We start from the raw sequence: 18,977 nt of genomic DNA, 5'->3' as shown, positions 1-18,977 counted from the left end.
ACCACAGCAGTGATTGCAGAGTACATAACACTGCCCATAGCAGAACTAAAACCATTTAGTACATAAGGGAAGGCATTGCTGACCCATGCAAATTTGATACTGATATAACTTCAGGTCTACTAGGAGACTGACTCCATTGACATCCTCTAATTTGCACTTCCGTGTTCTCAAAACCAGAAAATATCATCCTTTTCCTCAGCAATGCAAAGGAAACAAGGCACAGAAAATGAAAGGATTTACCTACAGCTACCCAATTAGTTTGCAGACAATCAGGTATCTCTTTGTTTTAATATTACCTACTCCACTTGGATACTATCTGATGCAACTTTGGCAGAAGTAAGAGCAATGAGTAAATACAGAATGGATAACTTGCAGAAAAGTGCCACTTTGTTCTGCATAGGTGGTACAGACAAGAGGGCAGGCCTAATCCACTAAATCTTTCCATTAGCCTGTCTTTATCACATGAGATTACATAAATGGGAGATGGATAGAAAGCAAACCCCTAGGAAGTAGTATGGACATACCTGAACAAAAGTGCAGAGGATAAAGAAGAGAAGATTCAAAATAGATAATCCAGGAATGAGATTCCGTTCCAGCACCTTAGACCCGTGGTCCCCACCATTGGGTATTTGCATATAAATCATTATGACTACAACAGGAATACCAAATACTAGGCTGTACAAGAAAGATTTCCTCCACCTGAAAAGGAAAAACTGTAAATCCATGGGTTTTCTACACCCCACAGCACTCAGGCCCAACTGTGCTGGTAGAGCAGGGCTGGGGTTATTAGCACTGTACTAACACATGGCTTTGGGATATTTTCAAAGATCCAGTATTTTGGAACAGCTTCAGTGTTTTCTATATATTCAACTACATGGACTTCTGGCAGTTAAAAACTAAAACTAATGAAAGTAATAAAAGTACTTGAACCAACTGATGAACGGTAAAATTAAACATGCTTTACACAAGAATAATCTAATTAACTGGGAGGGGCATTGGGGGGAGTAGAGTCACAAGATATGATCTGGACATGTTCATTAGTGAGGGAGAAAAGAAATACTCACTGCTGTATTTCCTTTTTGTGATCCAGGTTATGTGCATTTGGAGCTCTTTTAGCCACAGAAGCATGAAAGCCAATTTCCTTTTTATTGAAACAGAAGGAAAGATAAGTTTGTTTTGATGAAGCTAACCATATTACTTATAACACACTTAAATGACACTACTTTTAGAAGATATGTCAGAAAAGGACACTGTTCCATATTTAATAAATTCCAACCCCTTATTTATTTTTAGATCCTGCCAAAATGAGTGGATATTTCAGTCAGTACTCAAAATTCAGACTGCAAAGGACTTCTGGTACCTATACATGAACAGTGTATAGATGCAGTAAGTGTCCAAGTTCTTAGACAAAGGAACCTTCCACTGACAGGTGGAATTCTGCTGTACTCTTCCTAAAGGGAAATATATGCCCCTTTCACCTCCACTGGAATAATTAGGAGAGATGGGACATACCACAAAGGAAGTAAAAATGCATAAGCCACTGGGCTAGACAACCTTGTGAGCCAGTCCCTAACACTTCATCAGTTTAATAGATACACCTGAAATTGAAAACTAAAGTGTCTAAAATCAGTTTAAACCCATAGAACAACAAACTGCAGGGCAAAGCATCCCAGAAACAAATATAAGCAAATATAAGCATGGCTGACACTCGGGTGAGTTACTGCAGTAGAACCATGCCTCCGGCCCAAACACCCTAAAAACCCAAAGCACACTTGCAAGAACAATACTTGCATCATGAAATGCTTCTGTGGCAAAATACGCTTTAGAGAACTACTCTACCAGCCTGAACAGTCTACTAGTTAACATGTTAATAACTGCTTCTGCATCAGTTCTGTGGTCTAGGAGATCTTTTCTGAGTAAATACTCTAGAGCATGGCAGGCAAACAGTCTCTGCTGTCCTCCTGACTACTCACTGCGTGCACCTCATACAGTGTGATCTCTTCCCTTCTGGTGGGACAAAAAAAAGAAAGAAGTTTTGTCCACATCTGGGCCATGATAACAGTAGAATATATGATCTGCGTGATTACTGGTAAGCCAGGATTTTTTTTCATTTAGCATCAGGCTGTATCACAAGCTGTTTTGATTTAAAAAGATGTGGGAACAGATGCAAGTGTATACTGAGATATGTAATACTTTTGGCATGAGCGGTGGCAAAACTTCTTTTACAGCCTTTTTCACTGTCAAGAGAAAGAAATATTTTTTTCTGAATTATAAACACTTCACTGAAATGACTGTCATTCTACATACAGAATTGCAAAAAAAATTAATATAGGACACTTTTGCCAGATACAGATGAAAAAAGGTTCTTATTGTAGTTTCTAGTATGTGTGTTTTTAGAGTAACAGCTGGGGAGCCTATGCATTCCTGCGGAGCACAGCAGCCTCACCACAAGAGTGTAAAAACATGGCAACAACTATGGCATCTACAAAACCAGTGACACCTCTCAAATATCAGCTGCTTTATTTCCTTCTAAATTTCACCATGTAATTGTCCATACACAAAAAATTCCCAAAGCCTACCTTGATTACTTTTATAATATCTCGAGGGCCAATAATTTCAGGATCAAACTGGATGTGAGCTTTGCTAGTCGCAAGTGCAACTGAGGCAGAGAATATGCCATTTGTTCTCATGAGTTTGGATTCAATATTGTGAACACAAGAAGCACAAGTCATCCCTGTAATCTAAATAAAACACAGTTTTGAGTCATTAGCAATCCCCCACATTCACCCAATATTTGTAGGTGTACTTGAGACAAGGCCTCAGCCTAAAGGTTTTACATAACTATCCACTTTTATTATAAAACTGTGCAGACAGCAGATCTAGTCACAGCTATGTATTTGTATGGCAGCACTCACACATGCTATTAACTGTAAAAGTCTAACTAATAGAGTTCCATCAACACCTACATCAACATTGCCAAAGCCAAACTCTGCATGTGTAACTTCATCTCGCTTATGTAAATTTTCCTGTGGCTTCAACAAGGCATGTTCCCACTTTGTGATCTATTAACAGAGCAGCAGACTGTTGTTATCTGTCTTGCAGTAAGTATTTGTCAGAGAATAAAAATTAGTATTTGAGGAATCCATCCTTCATATAAACAATTTACTAATTTTACTGATTTTACCCGAAGATCCTTGACCTCTACACAAAGCCCTTAACATTAGCAGTACATATTTGTTGACACATTCTCAGTTACCCAGAGTCTGTACTCAAGTGCCTTAAGAGAAAAAAACCCTTCTGTTTCATTTCTGCTTTCTAAGAAGAGTCTAATCTGTACATAGAACTATCACTTTTTATTTCAGTGCTTTTGGATAGGTTCTTCTAAGCCAAGTTGATTCTGTCATTTCAGCAATTATGAAAAAAACAGCATCACCAGCCAGAACTGAGCTGCTGAAGCTACAACTGCTCAAGCAAAGGTATTTGCAAGAAAATGAGTCTTCCAGACCTGACTTTTCCAAAACCAACATATAATTTCAAATACACATGACTTACAAGAAGCTCCACCTGCCCTTCTGTTTCTGCATTATCTTCCATGACAGTAGCTTCAAAACCCAGATTCTGGATCAGCTGTGCTATTTCAAGAGGCTGTATGAGTTCTGGCTTGTATTTTATCTCTGCTTTACCTGCCATCAGTGCTACCAACACTGAAACAATTCCTGCAGTGGCAATAACAAAAATATTAGATAATGTAGCTCCCTTGAGGGAAACAAAAATAAAATATTACAAGTGACTCTTACTAAGGACTGTAACAACTTAGGGATATTATAAGCCTACTGATTTCTCTCTGCCTCCTTCTAGTGTTGTTCCCTAGTCACAACAGCAAAGTTTGTACAGAGACACAGCCACACTGAGTTTTCCTTTAGCAATGAGAGGAATTGCAAGATTTACACATGGAAGGAGGTGAGTTTTGCTATGATCTGATGAAACAAAAAGGATGTTTGGAAACAATCTTTACACCCATAGCTGCAAGATCTACCCTAGACTCTTGTCGTTTGGAACAAGCCACACAGCACAATGCTAGACCTTTTTATTTTCCTGTTCTCCACCCCTCCTTATATTTTAATAAATAAAAACCCCACAGAAATCTACATTTAGAATTGAAAAGCAAAACATAAAAATCACAAGACAAAAAAATAAAATTGTTTTGAAGACCTAATGCATTTTTTAATTTTTAAATCAAGGCAGTGAGACCACCACTGGGGGAGAGTGGGGACACAGAAATCAATAAGCAAAACCTCCCAAAGGCATGCTGATACAAATGAAACCAGACATTGCTAAGGCTCATCTGTTAATCTTCTGTATGGCCAGAGGAAAGGCAGCCCCAGCCTGCAGACTTCTAGACTAGTAAACACCGCTGTGCCTAAGCTTACTCTGGCAGTGGAGCCATACATTTGTTTGGACCTGCTTGTGCAAATATGCCCTGAAGGGTAAGTTTCACATCACAAACATGCCAGAGGTCTCAACGGCTCTGGACGAGATGGATGGCTTTGTAAACCAACAAGGCCCTGAAAACTAAATGAGAACCATTTCTCTGTTCTTGTCTTCAGACTGATTTGAATTTTTTATCACATTACAACAAATTATTGTTGCAAGTATGTTCATCAAGTTTGTCCACCAGTGCAATAGGACAGTTGAACAGTGGCATAGTTACATTAGCACTAAGAAAGAGCATTAAGTCTATTTAACTTCCAGATGCTGTATGGCAGCCTCTTCCATTAATCTCATAGAATGCCTTTTCCATCCCATTGTCCCTTATAGACTCATTATAGGAATCTTAAATTTATTACCATCTTCTTTCTGCAAATTTCTTTCAATGGTAGACACACACGATGCACAGGTCATGCCTGTGATTTGTAAAACACACTTTTCTTCTGAGGCTCCACTGAGCCTGTTTGACCCATCAAGGTGAGGACTGTCTGGAAGAGCATCTGAGGCACAGCCTTGGTGAGGAGGCTCTGGAGCTCCAGGTTTCACAGCAGCTTTGCTGGCATCAGGCTGGCACCTGCGTTCTCCAGTAGCAGTATCTTGAATAAATGCACAATACACTGAACAAACACTATTTACAGTGTGATTGGATGATGCAGAAGTACAAACAAGTCATATTTATCAACCACACAAACCCTCATTGTTGTTTGGACAGTGACATGATAACCTTGGTCTCCACATGGAAGTAATATAGGTTGTTACTATGCTTATAAAAATACACATTCACCAGTACAACTTGCATGACCATTTAACTCTACAGAACTAGTTTTCCACTTTCAGATGGCAAATGATTTCCTGCAATTTCAATGCCTAGAGCTGACAGCTACCTCCACTTGATAAAGATATATTGGTATCTAAAAGGTCCTTATCCAGCACAGAGAATGTAGTCCAGTCATATCCATTCTGTCATTGTTGCCATCTATGCAGAACTCATATCACTTCATCTCAACAAGGAAAACAACAAGTTTCTCAACAGGTTTGTCTTTATGGCACAGTATTCACGGTGCAAGTACTGCAAAATGAGTATTGGAAGCACCCAGGAGACCTGAACACAAACAGGCCTCTTGCAAACATTTTTACCCTTTGCCAGATACTGAACAGACACACAACAACTCGAGCTGTGTTCCCAAACTACCTCCCTTGGGCAGAGGTTTGTGTAAAGGAGCAGGAGTTGCTTCTGAACATGTTAAACACAGGGGGTTCCCTCCTCTTCCACAGATGTATTGGAAGGTCTCCTACCAACAAATTATAAACTAAACAAATCATAATTAAATGCCACATACAGGCCCCTCCTCATTTGTAGTAGTACCACAGATTCAGAGGGATTGGAAGTTTGTAGTAGTACCACAGATTCAGAGAAGTGAATAGGATGTGGTTTTCTGTGATCAAACTGCTTAATTTCAGGTAAACTACATCAGTCTTTCAAAGCTGATATATTTAGTTGAAGCAGGTAAAAATCGCCACATTAGAAATTTGCTAGAGAGGAGATTGTGCATCAAAACTTTTTAAACATTGAGCACATGTGCAAAATGCACACACTGCTGCAGCTGACATGTAAAAGCAGGTGTTTCCACCAAAGAGTACCTGCATTTTGCCACTTACCTTGCCTAAAGCGAGGTTTAGTGAAGTAAGGCAGGTAAAAATACTTGAGAAATAAAGTTCAAAGGCTAAAGATGCTAAAAAGAGGTTTTAACTAAGTAAAACGTGGTTTTAAATGAAAGACATTTCATTAAGTTTGTAGGTTTTATTATTCTGGAATATACATGAAAACATTTGGTTTGATAGATCTACTTACAGCAGCCTGTAGACATAGGAAGAAACCTACTTCAGGGGGTAAGGGGATGAGCTATTTCAAAGACTTCACACCTCAGACCTTTTAGCTTCATAATGTAACTCAGCTCTTACACCCACTGCTGCAGTTATTAAGGGCCAAAACAAGGTGCTCTACAGCTGAAACCTCTCTCCCTTGCTAAGCAAGGTCAGATCAGGCCAGACATTCAGAAGAGGCAATGTCAGTGTGATGCTTTAAGAGTTTCTCTCCAGAAAGGGATCTCAGTGCAGATGTTGCATGACCCAGCTTGGCATGCTACCCACAGAAGAAAAAACAGTTACCTGTCAGTACAGAGGCATCAAATCCCATGTCTTCTATGGCAGCTCTTAACTCTTCTCCACTCGTGACAGCTGGATCATAGTGTATGGTCCCAGTACTGCCAGCTAGAGAAACTGCTACATGCTGCACTCCTTGCCTCTGTGATATGGCCCCTTCTATGGACTGTACACAAGAATTGCAGGTCATGCCATCAATCTTAATAACAGCCGTAAGAGTCGTGCCTTGCGGTGGCTGTCTGATGAGATCATATGTGAAAGCACCTGAGGGAGATGCTGCTTTGCCTGCTTCTGAACCATTATGGAGGGTTACTTTAAAGTTTCCAGGGGGAAGGGATTCAATAGCTTGCTGCAAAGCTGACAGGGTGATGAAATCTGGGGTATATTGTACCACAGCACATTTATGCTCCAAAGACACTTTAATACTTTTTATGCCAGGAAGATCTGATATATTTCCTTCGATGTTTCTGATACAGGACTTGCAGTGCATGCCTTCTATCTGTAAAGTCACTGTAGCTGTGCTACCCACCTCGGTGACCAGTGGATCTAGCCCATCACTCTTGAGACTTGCAGGTGTCTCCCTAGGGTTTGCATTCTGCAAGCGCTGGAGATCAAGGGCACCCAGCTTCAAAGGGGCGGATTTGCTTTTAATGGTGCAGTCATACCCCAGGTCACTGATGTGTCTCTTGAGGTCATCAGGCTGAATGATGTAAGGATGGTAAGCAACAATTGCTTCTTGGTTATCAAGTGACACCTTGATTTTTGCTACACCGTGTAGTTTCCTAATCTTTCCTTCAATGCTGGTGACACAGGACTGGCATGTCATGCCTTCTACCCGAAGCTTAACTACTGCTTCTTTCAAGCTTGGCAAATTTACAGTCGCTGTTGTCAACTTATCTTCTGCTATGTTGGCATCAAAGCCCATATCCAGAATTTCCTGGCAAATCTGTTCAGGACTTATTTCCGACTGCAGATACTTGATAACAGCATGGTTCTGTTCAAGGGAGACTTTAATTCTCAAAATGCCCTTCACCTTGGAAATTTGGCCTTCTATTGACTGCACACATGATTGGCAAGTCATTCCCACAATGTTGACTACCACACTATGCTCTTGGGAAGGTGGAGAGGGCACGGTTTCAGAGCTCTCCTCATAGCCCATGTTGTCAAAAGCAAAATTATGTTTCATTGTAGGCTTCAGCTCACAATCAGGAGGAGAATCAGTGTTGGACAAAGCCTAAGGAGAAAAAGTAAAAATTAATGCATGTATCTTCAGCCCTGTAAAAGCAACAACAGTCTGCATATGCTCTCAAGCACATTTTAGAAGTGGTCTCAAGTCAGTCTATATGGCCAAAACCCTTTACAAGCCTTTATGAGGTTACAACCCTTTTAACCCTTTACAACATTATTTTACACTTGGAATGTATTACCAGCGAGTTATGCCCATGATGATGAATCAGGCTTCTGACAGGTCTCTTCAGCGTCAATTTAGAAAATACTGACTAGGGGTATAAAAGCAGAATTGACTCAATATTCCTACCCCAACTAAGTAATTTAAAACTTGAGTTCTCTGCAGCCACAGGACACTTCCATCACAGAGCCTGGGCTGCTCTTCAGAGCACACTGTCACTGGCACAATGGGTCACAGCAGAGAGTGTGCTGACTGCCTCTCCAAAAGACCATAAACTGGCCCAGTTTGGCCAACATGCTACTTCTCAGGAAGAGTGCAAACCAAACCAAAGAAAACCAAAAAGCCCAAGAAAACAGAATCATTACTCTTCCAGAAGCCTGAAACAAGTTGGTGCAGGGAGGGTCAGCTGCATGACACTTGAAGAGCTATATGCATGCACACAAAGGCCTGGGCTCTCTGCATTTAATATACAGACCTTTCACCTTGTGTCTTGGGGTGACTTTATGATGTGTATCCCCTATCACCTGCTCTATGCCCAGACACGAGTCCTGTGCCTTTTCTGTAGCTTTAAGGCAGACCTTTAAGGGGGGGGAAGCCGGTGGAATTCCTCCGGCGCTGTGTTCAAAAACAGAGATAAGCTCGCTGGCTTCTTCCGCTCCGGCTGCTCAACTCAGCTTGGCTCTCTGCAGCAGGGAAGGGAGTGACATTCTCCCACTTTCTAGCTAGCTTTTTGTTCGTTAGCAAAAGCAGGGAGTTTTCGTGAAACTTCAGTTTCTTCTTCTCTTTTAGACCGTTCAACAACACCAAAACATCAGCCAGGAGACCTTACACCTCGGCCCAGAGGGGCCCAAGCCGACCCAGCTCCGAAGAGGAGAAAGCCACACTCACAGAAAGGACTCTGAAATTTACCAGGTTCTTTCCACAGCGAGAGGTTTTATTATTTAGCATTATTCTTTCACGTGCCTGCGTACATTGTGTTTGTTAAATAAATAGGGGGTTTTTTCCCTTTTTCACTTTCCTCCGATGAATTTTCTGTCCGAACCTGGTGGGGGAGGGCCAGCTGAAACCTGCCTTCTATCAGAGGGGACGTTCCTCCCAGAGCATTTCCCTTAATTTGTCTAAAACCGGGACACCTTGAAAACTGTATCTAACAAAGGCCTTGGAAGACACAGAACTACAAGCAGATATTTTCACTGTCGTTTAATTTTATTTACCTACTTGTGAGTCACCTAAGAAGGACTGTAAATTGTGCTACAGTAACTCAGTGATTTGATCCAACACTGGTTTTCAGGATGGCCAGTAATGAAATAGGCCAGCCAGAAGTAAACTATCTCTGTCAGATCGTGGGCTCTGCAATACCAGAACTCTACAGCTGAATGCACTCAATTCAATTGAAAATGAAATATTAAAAAAAAAAGCACCAATGCTTATCAAGAACAAGTATTGAGAGCACAGACTCGTCTCCAATTGCTGGAGCCATGTGATGAGGAAGATTGAAAAGGGCAGGTACAAGTCCTAGATTGTCAGATTTCATGGAAAGAACATGAAAATTCACATCCATGGTTAAGGGCAACTTTGAATACTAAAGATCTAGATGAAAGCCACTAGGATAAATCTATTCTCTTGCCTGCAAAGCCTTGGGCTCTCTGGCATTCAGTAAAACGTCCGATGCTGGGCATTACTGCAGGGAGAGCCTGGAGAAGGGGCCACTGGATCAAGGTCAGTACTGCAGATCCTGTTCCTATGACCCACAAGACAACTCCTTTCTCAATACCACAGCATGGATGAGAAGCATTTAGGCTGCTTAGTAACACTAGACTGCATCCAGTTCATTTGATGCAGTATTCAAAATTCATTAACTTGATTTCACGCTTAGACAGCTTGGGAATAATGAGGTCTGGGGTCACAACCAAACCAGCAAAAATTTAAGATGAGAAATTTGCTTTCAGCCTTTTCCATACTGTAATTGTTAGAACAGGAGGAGGAATGAGCAAGTTCAACTCTTCAAGATTATGGTGCAGCCTCTCAACTATCCTGACAGCAAACTCTCCCTCCTGCTCCCTCCCTTTCTGCTTGTCCTCATGACTGCACTCCAGAGATGCTGGGAAAGAAGAGTCACAGGAATATTTTAGTCCCAGCATCCTCTTTTGCCTTCTCCTCCCACAGGCCTGGCAGCACCCAGGACACTGCTCTCCTTGCACTTCCCTTTCCAGAAGTTAGTGAAATCCCCAACATACATGGAAATGTGCCACAAGCACCTCCTTTCAAAACAAAGCATTAACAGTTAATCAGACTTCCCTGCAAAGGTGGTTCTCTGTTTAAGCACCACACAAAGACAACCAAGACACTCCCATTCTTGTGTCTTCCTGTTATTGTGACTTCCCATAATTAGAAATAATATCCTGGCCTTGTGTGTGGGGAAAAAACCCATGTGCAAACAGTCTCTCAACCACCGCATTTCAAATGTGGCCTAAACTCAAACTTATTGTAAATTCTGCCTCAAGAACTGTTATGTGAATATTGTGCCTCATCTGCTCTTCCCTGTCCCCAGTCCCACCAAGGACACTGCTCACAGTGGCCTGCTCTTATCACAAACATCCAGTGAAATCTGTGTGACAGTTACAGAAGCTCACCCTGTGTGTGTACTTAGGCTCACAGGACAAAGGCATTTGCCTTCTGCATCCTTTGGTGAAACAGGCAAGACGAGCATCCTCCGCTCTCTGCTTCACTGCCTGTCTGGCTGCCACTTGCAGATGAAACTCAGGAACCATTGCAAGCCTTATGTCCTCCAGTGTGTTCCCTCCACCCCCATGCTCACTGTCTCAGTTTTCCTAGGTACCCCATGACATAAAAGCAATTCAAATTAATCGTGTAAAAAGATTAGAGGGTATTTCTCATTATCCAGTCTTTTGAAAAACATAAAAGCAAGGACTGATTCTGCTATTTTAATGCATTGTAAGTCACAGAAACTTCAAAACTTGGCCACTGCTTTATGTTTTGCATAAAAAGCTATCCCAACATTCAGAAGAATTGGCAAAATTTTTTTGTTTGTTACTTGTCAAAACCAGATGTTTGTGCTCTGTAGGAGAAAAATCTTTGCACACAAATTTTTAAATGACAAGGAAAAAATAGAGGGGATGTGGATATAAGAAAACTAAAAAGCTTCTTTCCTTTAAAAAAACCCCACCAAAAACACACAAGTGCCAAAACATTGAAGAATCTCCCACCAAAACCAAGAAATATGCACAGGCACAAATAAAATATTTACAAAGCCTTTAGTATTGTTTTTAACAGCTTCAAAAAACCCCACAAACAGAAGAGGCACAAATACATCTATGTGTGTATTTGCAAGAAGAGTGCTTCTACACCAGACTAGAGGAAAACAGCAGATTCATGTAAGGACACGCAGATGAGGCATACAGAAATGTGCCCACAGTTCTCCTCAGGCACGTGCTGGGTTTCAGAAAAGGGTTTCCTGATACCAGCCAACACCCACATATAAAATGGAATCTATGAGGCTGTATAGTAATTCAGAGGCACCATCTGCAAGAGGATCAGAGAAGCAATCACCACCAAAAATGCCAAAGAAGGTGCTTGGAAGTCTCAGGCTTGTTTCTGCCTAGAGAGAAATATGAACGAAATAATGGAAATGCATCTGACTCTACATCCAGAAGGGAATGTCTGAAAGAACTGGCCATAGTTACTCTTTTGTCTCTCACACCAAAGGAGAATGGGTGACATTTAAGGGCAGGTGTACACCAAGTCTGTTTGCTCTACCAGTCTCATGCATATTTTTACAGTATCTGTGTAAAGAATATGTAAATAATTGCACATGAAATGATGACAATTCTTTTCCTCCTTTGTTCTGCAAGTAAAGGTTGGAACTGAAAGCACATAGCAGACTGAGGCTCTAGTCTGAAAGCTAAGAATCTTGACACAAAGAAGTTATGAAGCTCATATGAACAATTTAAAAAAAAAAAAATAGAAGAAATTTGAAAAATTATTGACACAGAAGCAGTAGTAGATGGAGAGAGCTTTAAAGAAAGCACCAGAGCTGGCTGGAAAACACTTGCATCTACAGGACACAGCTCTGAACCAGACCCAAGATGAGTAGCAAATGTGCAGGAGTGTGGAACCTGAAGCACATGTCCAGTATGAGGATTTCAAAGCAAAAAACAAGGCATGAAGAACAACCCTTGATGTCCCAGACAGGAGCTGTAGCACTCATGCCTGTCCTGGGGCAAAGCAGGGCTTGGGAAAAGCTGGAAGAGGCAGATGCTCATGCTCTACTTTCTGACTGCCTCCAGCCAGCAGGACGAAGATCATCCAACAGGAATATGCCCTGGGGCTGGACTAACTGTTTGCAAAAGCATGGAGGTGGAGCAGGGCAGGGAGATTCTGCTGGATTGGAAGCACCAAGTCTAGAGCCCTTGGCATACAGCTCTTGGCATCATAGTATCCAGAGCTCATGACAGGTCCATTGGGAAAGGCAGTCCTCTCCCATGGTCTGTATGGCTGGTGGGGCAAACCCACTCCAATGAGGGCTGCCCTCAGAGGCCTAGCATCATGCTGACCCATGGTCCCCCAAAACAGGCTCCTTCTTTTGGATACTCCCATTCAGATATGCAAAGGCTGAGAGTTCAAGCAGTGAAGGGACACATAATAAATGTGAGAAAAACAACTGGACTTAGAAAAAACCCAAAGACAAGGAAACCACAGCACTGGGTAAGACACACACAGACGCACACATGGTGACCCATGTCTTGAGAATGGATGCAACACCATGGCTGTGAACTCAACAAGGTTTGTGCCCTCCTTGGCTTCACGGCCCAGCCACCAGCCACCCCTGGCTGAGTCCCCATGCTGCCTCCATTGCTGTGTTTCATGGTCACATTGTGGGGTGGCTTGTCACCAGGAAAGCCATCCTTCTACCCATTTCCCTTTCCCAAGGGAAATGCAAGAGGTGCAGCCACCTCCAAATGCCAGTATAACACTCTTGGCCTCTGAAGCACAAGGCTGAGGTTGTGACAGATGCACTCCACAACTCCCTGAGCATCATGCACACCGAGATCCAGCACAGCACTGCTCCTCTCTGCTCGTCCAACAAGGCTCTCCTCCCTTGGCTGGTACTGCTCTCCTGCCCTCCTTTGCCTGGCCTGCAGGGATGGCAACTTTCACATCCTGAAACTCAAGCACCAGACTCCTCAGGGTGATGCCACGCGATCAACTGGGGAGGAGATGGGGGCCAGCCCACTCAACACCTCCCCTCTGCCTCTCCCTGCCTGCTCATCCACAAACGCTGGAGCTCACTTAACCTCTCATCCACGATGTCCAGAAGTTTTGGGCTGCTCTTTTCCCTGCACCTCTGTGGGTTGAAATCAGTTATTGCCCTCTTACCTTTGAGCACACAACTGCCGAAGAATTATCTTATCTATGTTTTACCTTCCCTACTTCCTTCTTTCACAACCGCCTGATTCATGGCTTTGGATTCAGGCAGCAGCAGCACACACTGAAAAGCCACATACTAATAATTAAACGCTTCAGATGTTTCCCAGTTTATTATAGACAGACAGTGAACAACAAAATGAGGGCAGAGCAGCCACAAAAACATCAAAGGTCACGAGTCTTCAATTTTGTGCCTGTAACAGCAGCACTTCTGAGTAGACAGAAAATCAATCCTCTCCCTCCTTAACATTTTTCAGTACATCTCATTAGAGCATATTGTTTAAATGTATTAGATCTTAACTGGTTGTTCTTTCTCCCTCTTCTCCCAAACTAAAATTAACAAATGTCAGTAGCTACTATATTCAGTACCTACTTATAACACAATTTGTTATTTTTCAAACAGTTCCTGAGTCTTAAACGAGGGAAAAAACACCTTCTAAACCTGAATATCAAGATTCAATGAGAATATTACTACCAAGCAGCCTTTATGGAGGTTCTGTTTCCAAAATACTAAGTTGATTATACTAATGCTTCTGCCAAGGGACTGCTATTCCTCATCTGGGATCAGGTTTCTCTAACAGTACAGATGATGGGAAAAGGTTTAGGCAGTTGCAGCCAATCTTATTGAAATGACACCTACACTGTAGTCAACAAACCTCAGAGACCTTAGCAGGCACTTTTAAATTAAAGGGAACTGTATAAACCACATTTGGTTTATGGGAAAGGGGAAAGGCTTGCTGTAAATGAAATGTCTTTATAATTTAGAATTAAAACAAGGCAAACCTCTTTGTGATGTTCTTCATAGCAACATATATACCTCAGTGAACTGAATACAGAGAAGAGATCCTTTGGTAGAACAAAATCATTTATGTCAGGATTGTTTTCTAGCAAACATTTATAATACAAGAAGTAACTCAAGGCAAAAAAAGCCTTGAGGTATATTTGGTCTCTTCTGGCTGTTATTTCATTCCAGTTTGACACTATTTCAGCCATTCTAAGCATACATAGTTTCAAAGAACATGAAAACACAGAATCACAGAATATTCTGAGTCAGAAGGGACCCACAAGGATCATCAAGTCCAAATCTTCAGCAAATACCTCATGCAGGAATCAAACCTAAAACCTTGGCATTATTAGCGCCATGCTCCAACCGAGTTTTGTTCTGAGAGTTTCTTTTCCTTAAATAGTCACAATATTCACTGATCCAAACTACATTACTGCAATGTACATACATTTTAAACAGCAAAAACTCTTTTAAAATAATAAACCTCACCATGTTTCTATGAGCATTGATCTAAGTCTCTTCACCACAGCAGTTAATCTCCAAAAATACCACAGTTATATACAACACTGAACTTAAAAAAAAAGTTGCACAGATGTATTTATCAAGGACTTCACTAAGCACCCACTTAGTAGGTATAAATAAACTACTTACCTACAATAAGGACCTTTTAATGTTTCTGCAATTTCTGTTATTTCAGAGAACAAACTAGTATGAGCTTCTGTCAAACTACTCAAGCAATTGCAGTTCAAAAGGAGAAATACTATTATGTTTCCTTCCTAAGAATCACCACTCTGTCTTATTAGAGGTGGAGCTGAAACAATGCTCATTAGGTTCTATGGCACAAGTCATCATTAACATCTTGTTTCAAGGCTTATTTTCAGAGGATCTCCAGAGGACTTTGCATTTGTACTGCTTGTTATGGGGCTGGCATCCATGCTGGGGATTGAGACAATTTAGATAAAGAAGGTTTAACCTCCTTTAATATACAACCCATGTCCAATATGCTTTGTTTTAAATTCACCATTCAGAAACACCACTTCCCTCCTAACATGCACACACACACCCCCACACACACCAGCTCACTGACCTGTCTTTCAACTGTATTGACTTCTGTCATTCCCATGGAGTAACTCTGCGAAAGTTCCTCTTCTTTCTGCAAGTTACTGCTTGTTTTTACCAGCGATGCTGTCTTGGACTTTTCACCAATAATCAGTAGTTCAGGCACATCACGAGCTGCCTGCTGCTTACGAATAGACACCAGGGATATGTTTCTGTCGTTTAAAGTAGCTAAGTAGGACAGTTCCCTTTTCATTTTATTGTCCAGTTTTCTCTCCATTATTTTTCTGGACTTTAAATACTGCAACGCCAAACAAAAGTTTTACAGGAACAGTTATTTGGTGTCCTGTAAGCCACGCTTCTTTCAGCTACATTTACAGAAGCTTGAAGAGTTCTGCCCGTCTAATCCATGTGCTCATTAGGCATTCATCACAAAATCCCAGATGGAACCTGTGATCCTTATGTAGGCTGCTTGCTGCACTCAGCTACCTGCTCTCCCTGCCAGTTTAAATGTTTCCCACCAATTGGCATCCCTCGTGCTTTCCAAACCGCGTTCGGCACTGCTGATCTCTGCACACGGCGTTGCAGCAGGCTCAGCCAAGGCTGTCTTTCACAAGCTACTCAAACATGACCTGTGTGCAGCAGCCAGCACGTAACCAGCCCACACAGACAGGCATTAGCTCCTTGTGGCCATGTGCACAATCACAGCTCCTACACAGGGAAAACGCTGTTCTGTTTCCTTCCATAAAATTACCGGGGATTTCTTGGATAAAATGAAGTCCCTTCTAACACTGACAACATGTCCACAATTACCTAATTAGATAAGGCTCCTAGACCAAAGGTCTTTCACTCATTCAGGGCACAAGAACATTCATTCTTGGTTTCAAGAGGGAAAGCAAAAGAGTGAGTACAATATTTATACTTTCTAAAATGTACCTCTTTACCATCAGCAAGCTTTACTAAAAACCAATGAACCAAACAAAATTAAATGAGCAATTAGTGCCAGAAAGGAAGAAAGTAAGATACATTCTCCTTAAATTCTCTGGGCAACAACAGGAACATCTACTTCAGACAGCCATACACACAACAGGTACCACCACTTGCCTGCCTTGAGCCAATATGTTTCTCTGGGATTGCCCAAAGCAAATTCACAGCACTGTGCTAACACAGTAAGTGGGATCTCCTGTTCCGAAGTCCACAGCAGTGCAGTCCACTTCTGAAGGCACCGCTGAACAGGGCCATGCATTTATAAAATTTATAAAGTATAATAGATGTATCAGCAATTTCCACCCTCCCTGGCTGCGCAGTGATATCACTGCACATGCAAGCCTTAAAATAATTGGTTTAAATTTAATCAGAATCTCTTGGACTTGTAGGAAAAAGTAACACATTTACTCCCATGCAGAGGTTAGCACACAGGGTCAAAATCTCAGCATATCTCTGTCACGTCACAAAAACCTGAGGGATCAATGACAGACACTCCACCTGACAAAAGAATTAGTATAATATTTATACTTTCTAAAATGTGCCTCTATACCATCAGCTACCTTTACTAAAAACCAATGACAGGACAAATTCAGATTCTTCTTCCTTCCAAAGGCAGAGGTACACCCCGCACACCCGTGTCACATAGAGAGTGGTCCAAAAAGCTGCCATGCAGGACATTAGCATCCTAGCTTGTCTCCCTGTCATAACTTCCCCAATACTATGGATTCTCAGTTCTTGGGAAAAGAAGGTCTTCTGCCAGAGAAGCGAAACTCCAAATACTGCTGCACCACTGTTTTGTATCATTGTCGTAATATAAAAAACCAGTGATAATATTAAACTTTTTTAAGGGGTTATTTTGAAAACATTTTGAGAAATGGTTCTTCTAAAGAGAATTACTACAAAGAGTAATGTATCTATGTTCATTCTGCATTTATCAGTGAAACCAGTTAGAACAACATCTGACTTCAGTTCGAACATTTTACTGAAAAAGAAAACTGTGTTAAAGGTGAAATAATTTCAGGAATTACTGATTTTAACTGATTTTGAAATGATAAATTGAAAATCATATAATTTGACTTACATGAAAAATTTCAGCACAACGTGTTTAAATACCAAGCTACATCTACTACATACTAAATACATATATAAAGTTAAAAACTAATATTTGTCCTTCTAAAACAAAACAGGCCTCTCATCCCAAATCAAAGATATTCAGAAATTCCAAATAATGGCAATTTCAAATTCTAGATTTTCTTGGGGAACTGGAATTCCAGTTTCTGGCCATCAATAAAGCATATATTTGATCCAGTCATCTCTGACAGTATCTTTACTATTAAAAATATCCCAAACCTCATTTCAGGTTCACCAGAAAAGCTCAACTTAGACTGACAGAATAACAAGATGTTGAGTATCTTCTCTCCTATTCCCCTCCTTTTTTCCCCCCACAGCTTCTGAGCAACCCTAAGGTAAAAACCTGTTTGTTTCTAACAGCAATGGAGAGAAATTCTTGCTTAGTGTCCCACAGTCCTTTGCCTTCAGCAGAGTCCTGAATACTGATCTGGAGATAGAGAAAAAACACATGAAGTTGTGCTTTGAGCACATTCACCTTTCAAGGTATTTATCCACATTAAAAAGAATTATTTGCCTGGGGTAAAAAAGTTTGCTATAGTTCTTCAGACGAAAGGAACATAAGATATATTTTAACCACTTTCAGTACCTAGTTTAGCTGTGGGCTGGAGCAGAGCGATGGCAAATGAAACCTGTGCCACTGATAGAGTCTCCAGCAGCTCTTGGAGAAGAGACACCATTCACAAAGCAGAAACCACTAAGCATCTTTTAAAGCTAAGTAATTCCTATTTACATTAATACATGAGACTGAAAGCTCAGAGGTCCTGCCCCATATCAATCACTGCACAACTCTCTTAGGTTCAGGAGACACTTCAGGAAGGGATCCAATACTGGCACCTCAAGGCTGGCAGTGTCTCCCAGGGAAGTAAGGCAAATGCTTGGAATTAACCTCTGTGATTGCTGCTGCACTCCAACAGACTGCTACTGGTTTCCAAAATATTTTCTCCATTCTATCTCAATTAATTGCCCCTTTAGAGACTAAGCTAATTGTGTCAGCTGCAAACTGAGGGTAAGCATTTTACTTAAGGCTGAAATAGGAAAGGCAATGTTGCCCTTCTCATCTGATACCAATACCACTCTGGTTTAAGGCAGGATTTTGCACAGCTTAGGATGTTCACCCGGAGGAATCACTCTGGCTTGGTAGCACGAAATTCAGATGGCAAATAGAAGACATGCCTGCTGCCTTCACAGCTTTCTGCTAGTGTCCAGCAATGGTGTTTGCATTTTCATGTCAGAAAACACAGGACATTCCAAGAAAATTAAATCCCTTTGATTTAAAGGCTCAGAACTGATAAAACATGTGTTTTCCCCTTTATATTACCTGCATTATCAGATTACATGATAAACACACAAGAACAATGTGTTCTCACATAAATTTTGTTTCCCAGGTGCATTCATCCTTGGCTTTACAGGATATCCTGGCCTGCATTTAATCCCTCTGGTTCTGTGCCCAAAGAAAGCATCTTAAATACTCTTAACAATGCCTTGGAAGATGAGATGCTTGAAGGAAAAAAATGT

General features: G+C 41.3%; 1 protein-coding gene across 1 annotated transcript in view; it reads right to left on the bottom strand.

Moving 5' to 3' along the window:
• The window catches only part of ATP7B (ATPase copper transporting beta), a gene marked incomplete at both ends in the record, with an annotated part of 30,283 nt that extends 14,659 nt beyond the window's left edge, over nucleotides 1–15,624 (bottom strand). The window contains 7 exons of the mRNA XM_082279183.1: nucleotides 525–699; nucleotides 1,065–1,141; nucleotides 2,580–2,741; nucleotides 3,553–3,716; nucleotides 4,848–5,084; nucleotides 6,658–7,885; nucleotides 15,376–15,624. Coding sequence (XP_082135309.1) covers nucleotides 525–699; nucleotides 1,065–1,141; nucleotides 2,580–2,741; nucleotides 3,553–3,716; nucleotides 4,848–5,084; nucleotides 6,658–7,885; nucleotides 15,376–15,624 — 2,292 coding nt within the window. The remainder of the gene's footprint in view (nucleotides 1–524; nucleotides 700–1,064; nucleotides 1,142–2,579; nucleotides 2,742–3,552; nucleotides 3,717–4,847; nucleotides 5,085–6,657; nucleotides 7,886–15,375) is intronic.
• Nucleotides 15,625–18,977: the final 3,353 nt, after the last annotated feature.

The sequence above is a fragment of the Coloeus monedula genome (assembly GCF_965178545.1).
Source record: "Coloeus monedula genome assembly, chromosome: 3".
Classification (NCBI taxonomy): Eukaryota; Metazoa; Chordata; class Aves; order Passeriformes; family Corvidae; genus Coloeus; species Coloeus monedula.
This window is presented reverse-complemented; position numbering and strand designations above follow the sequence as displayed.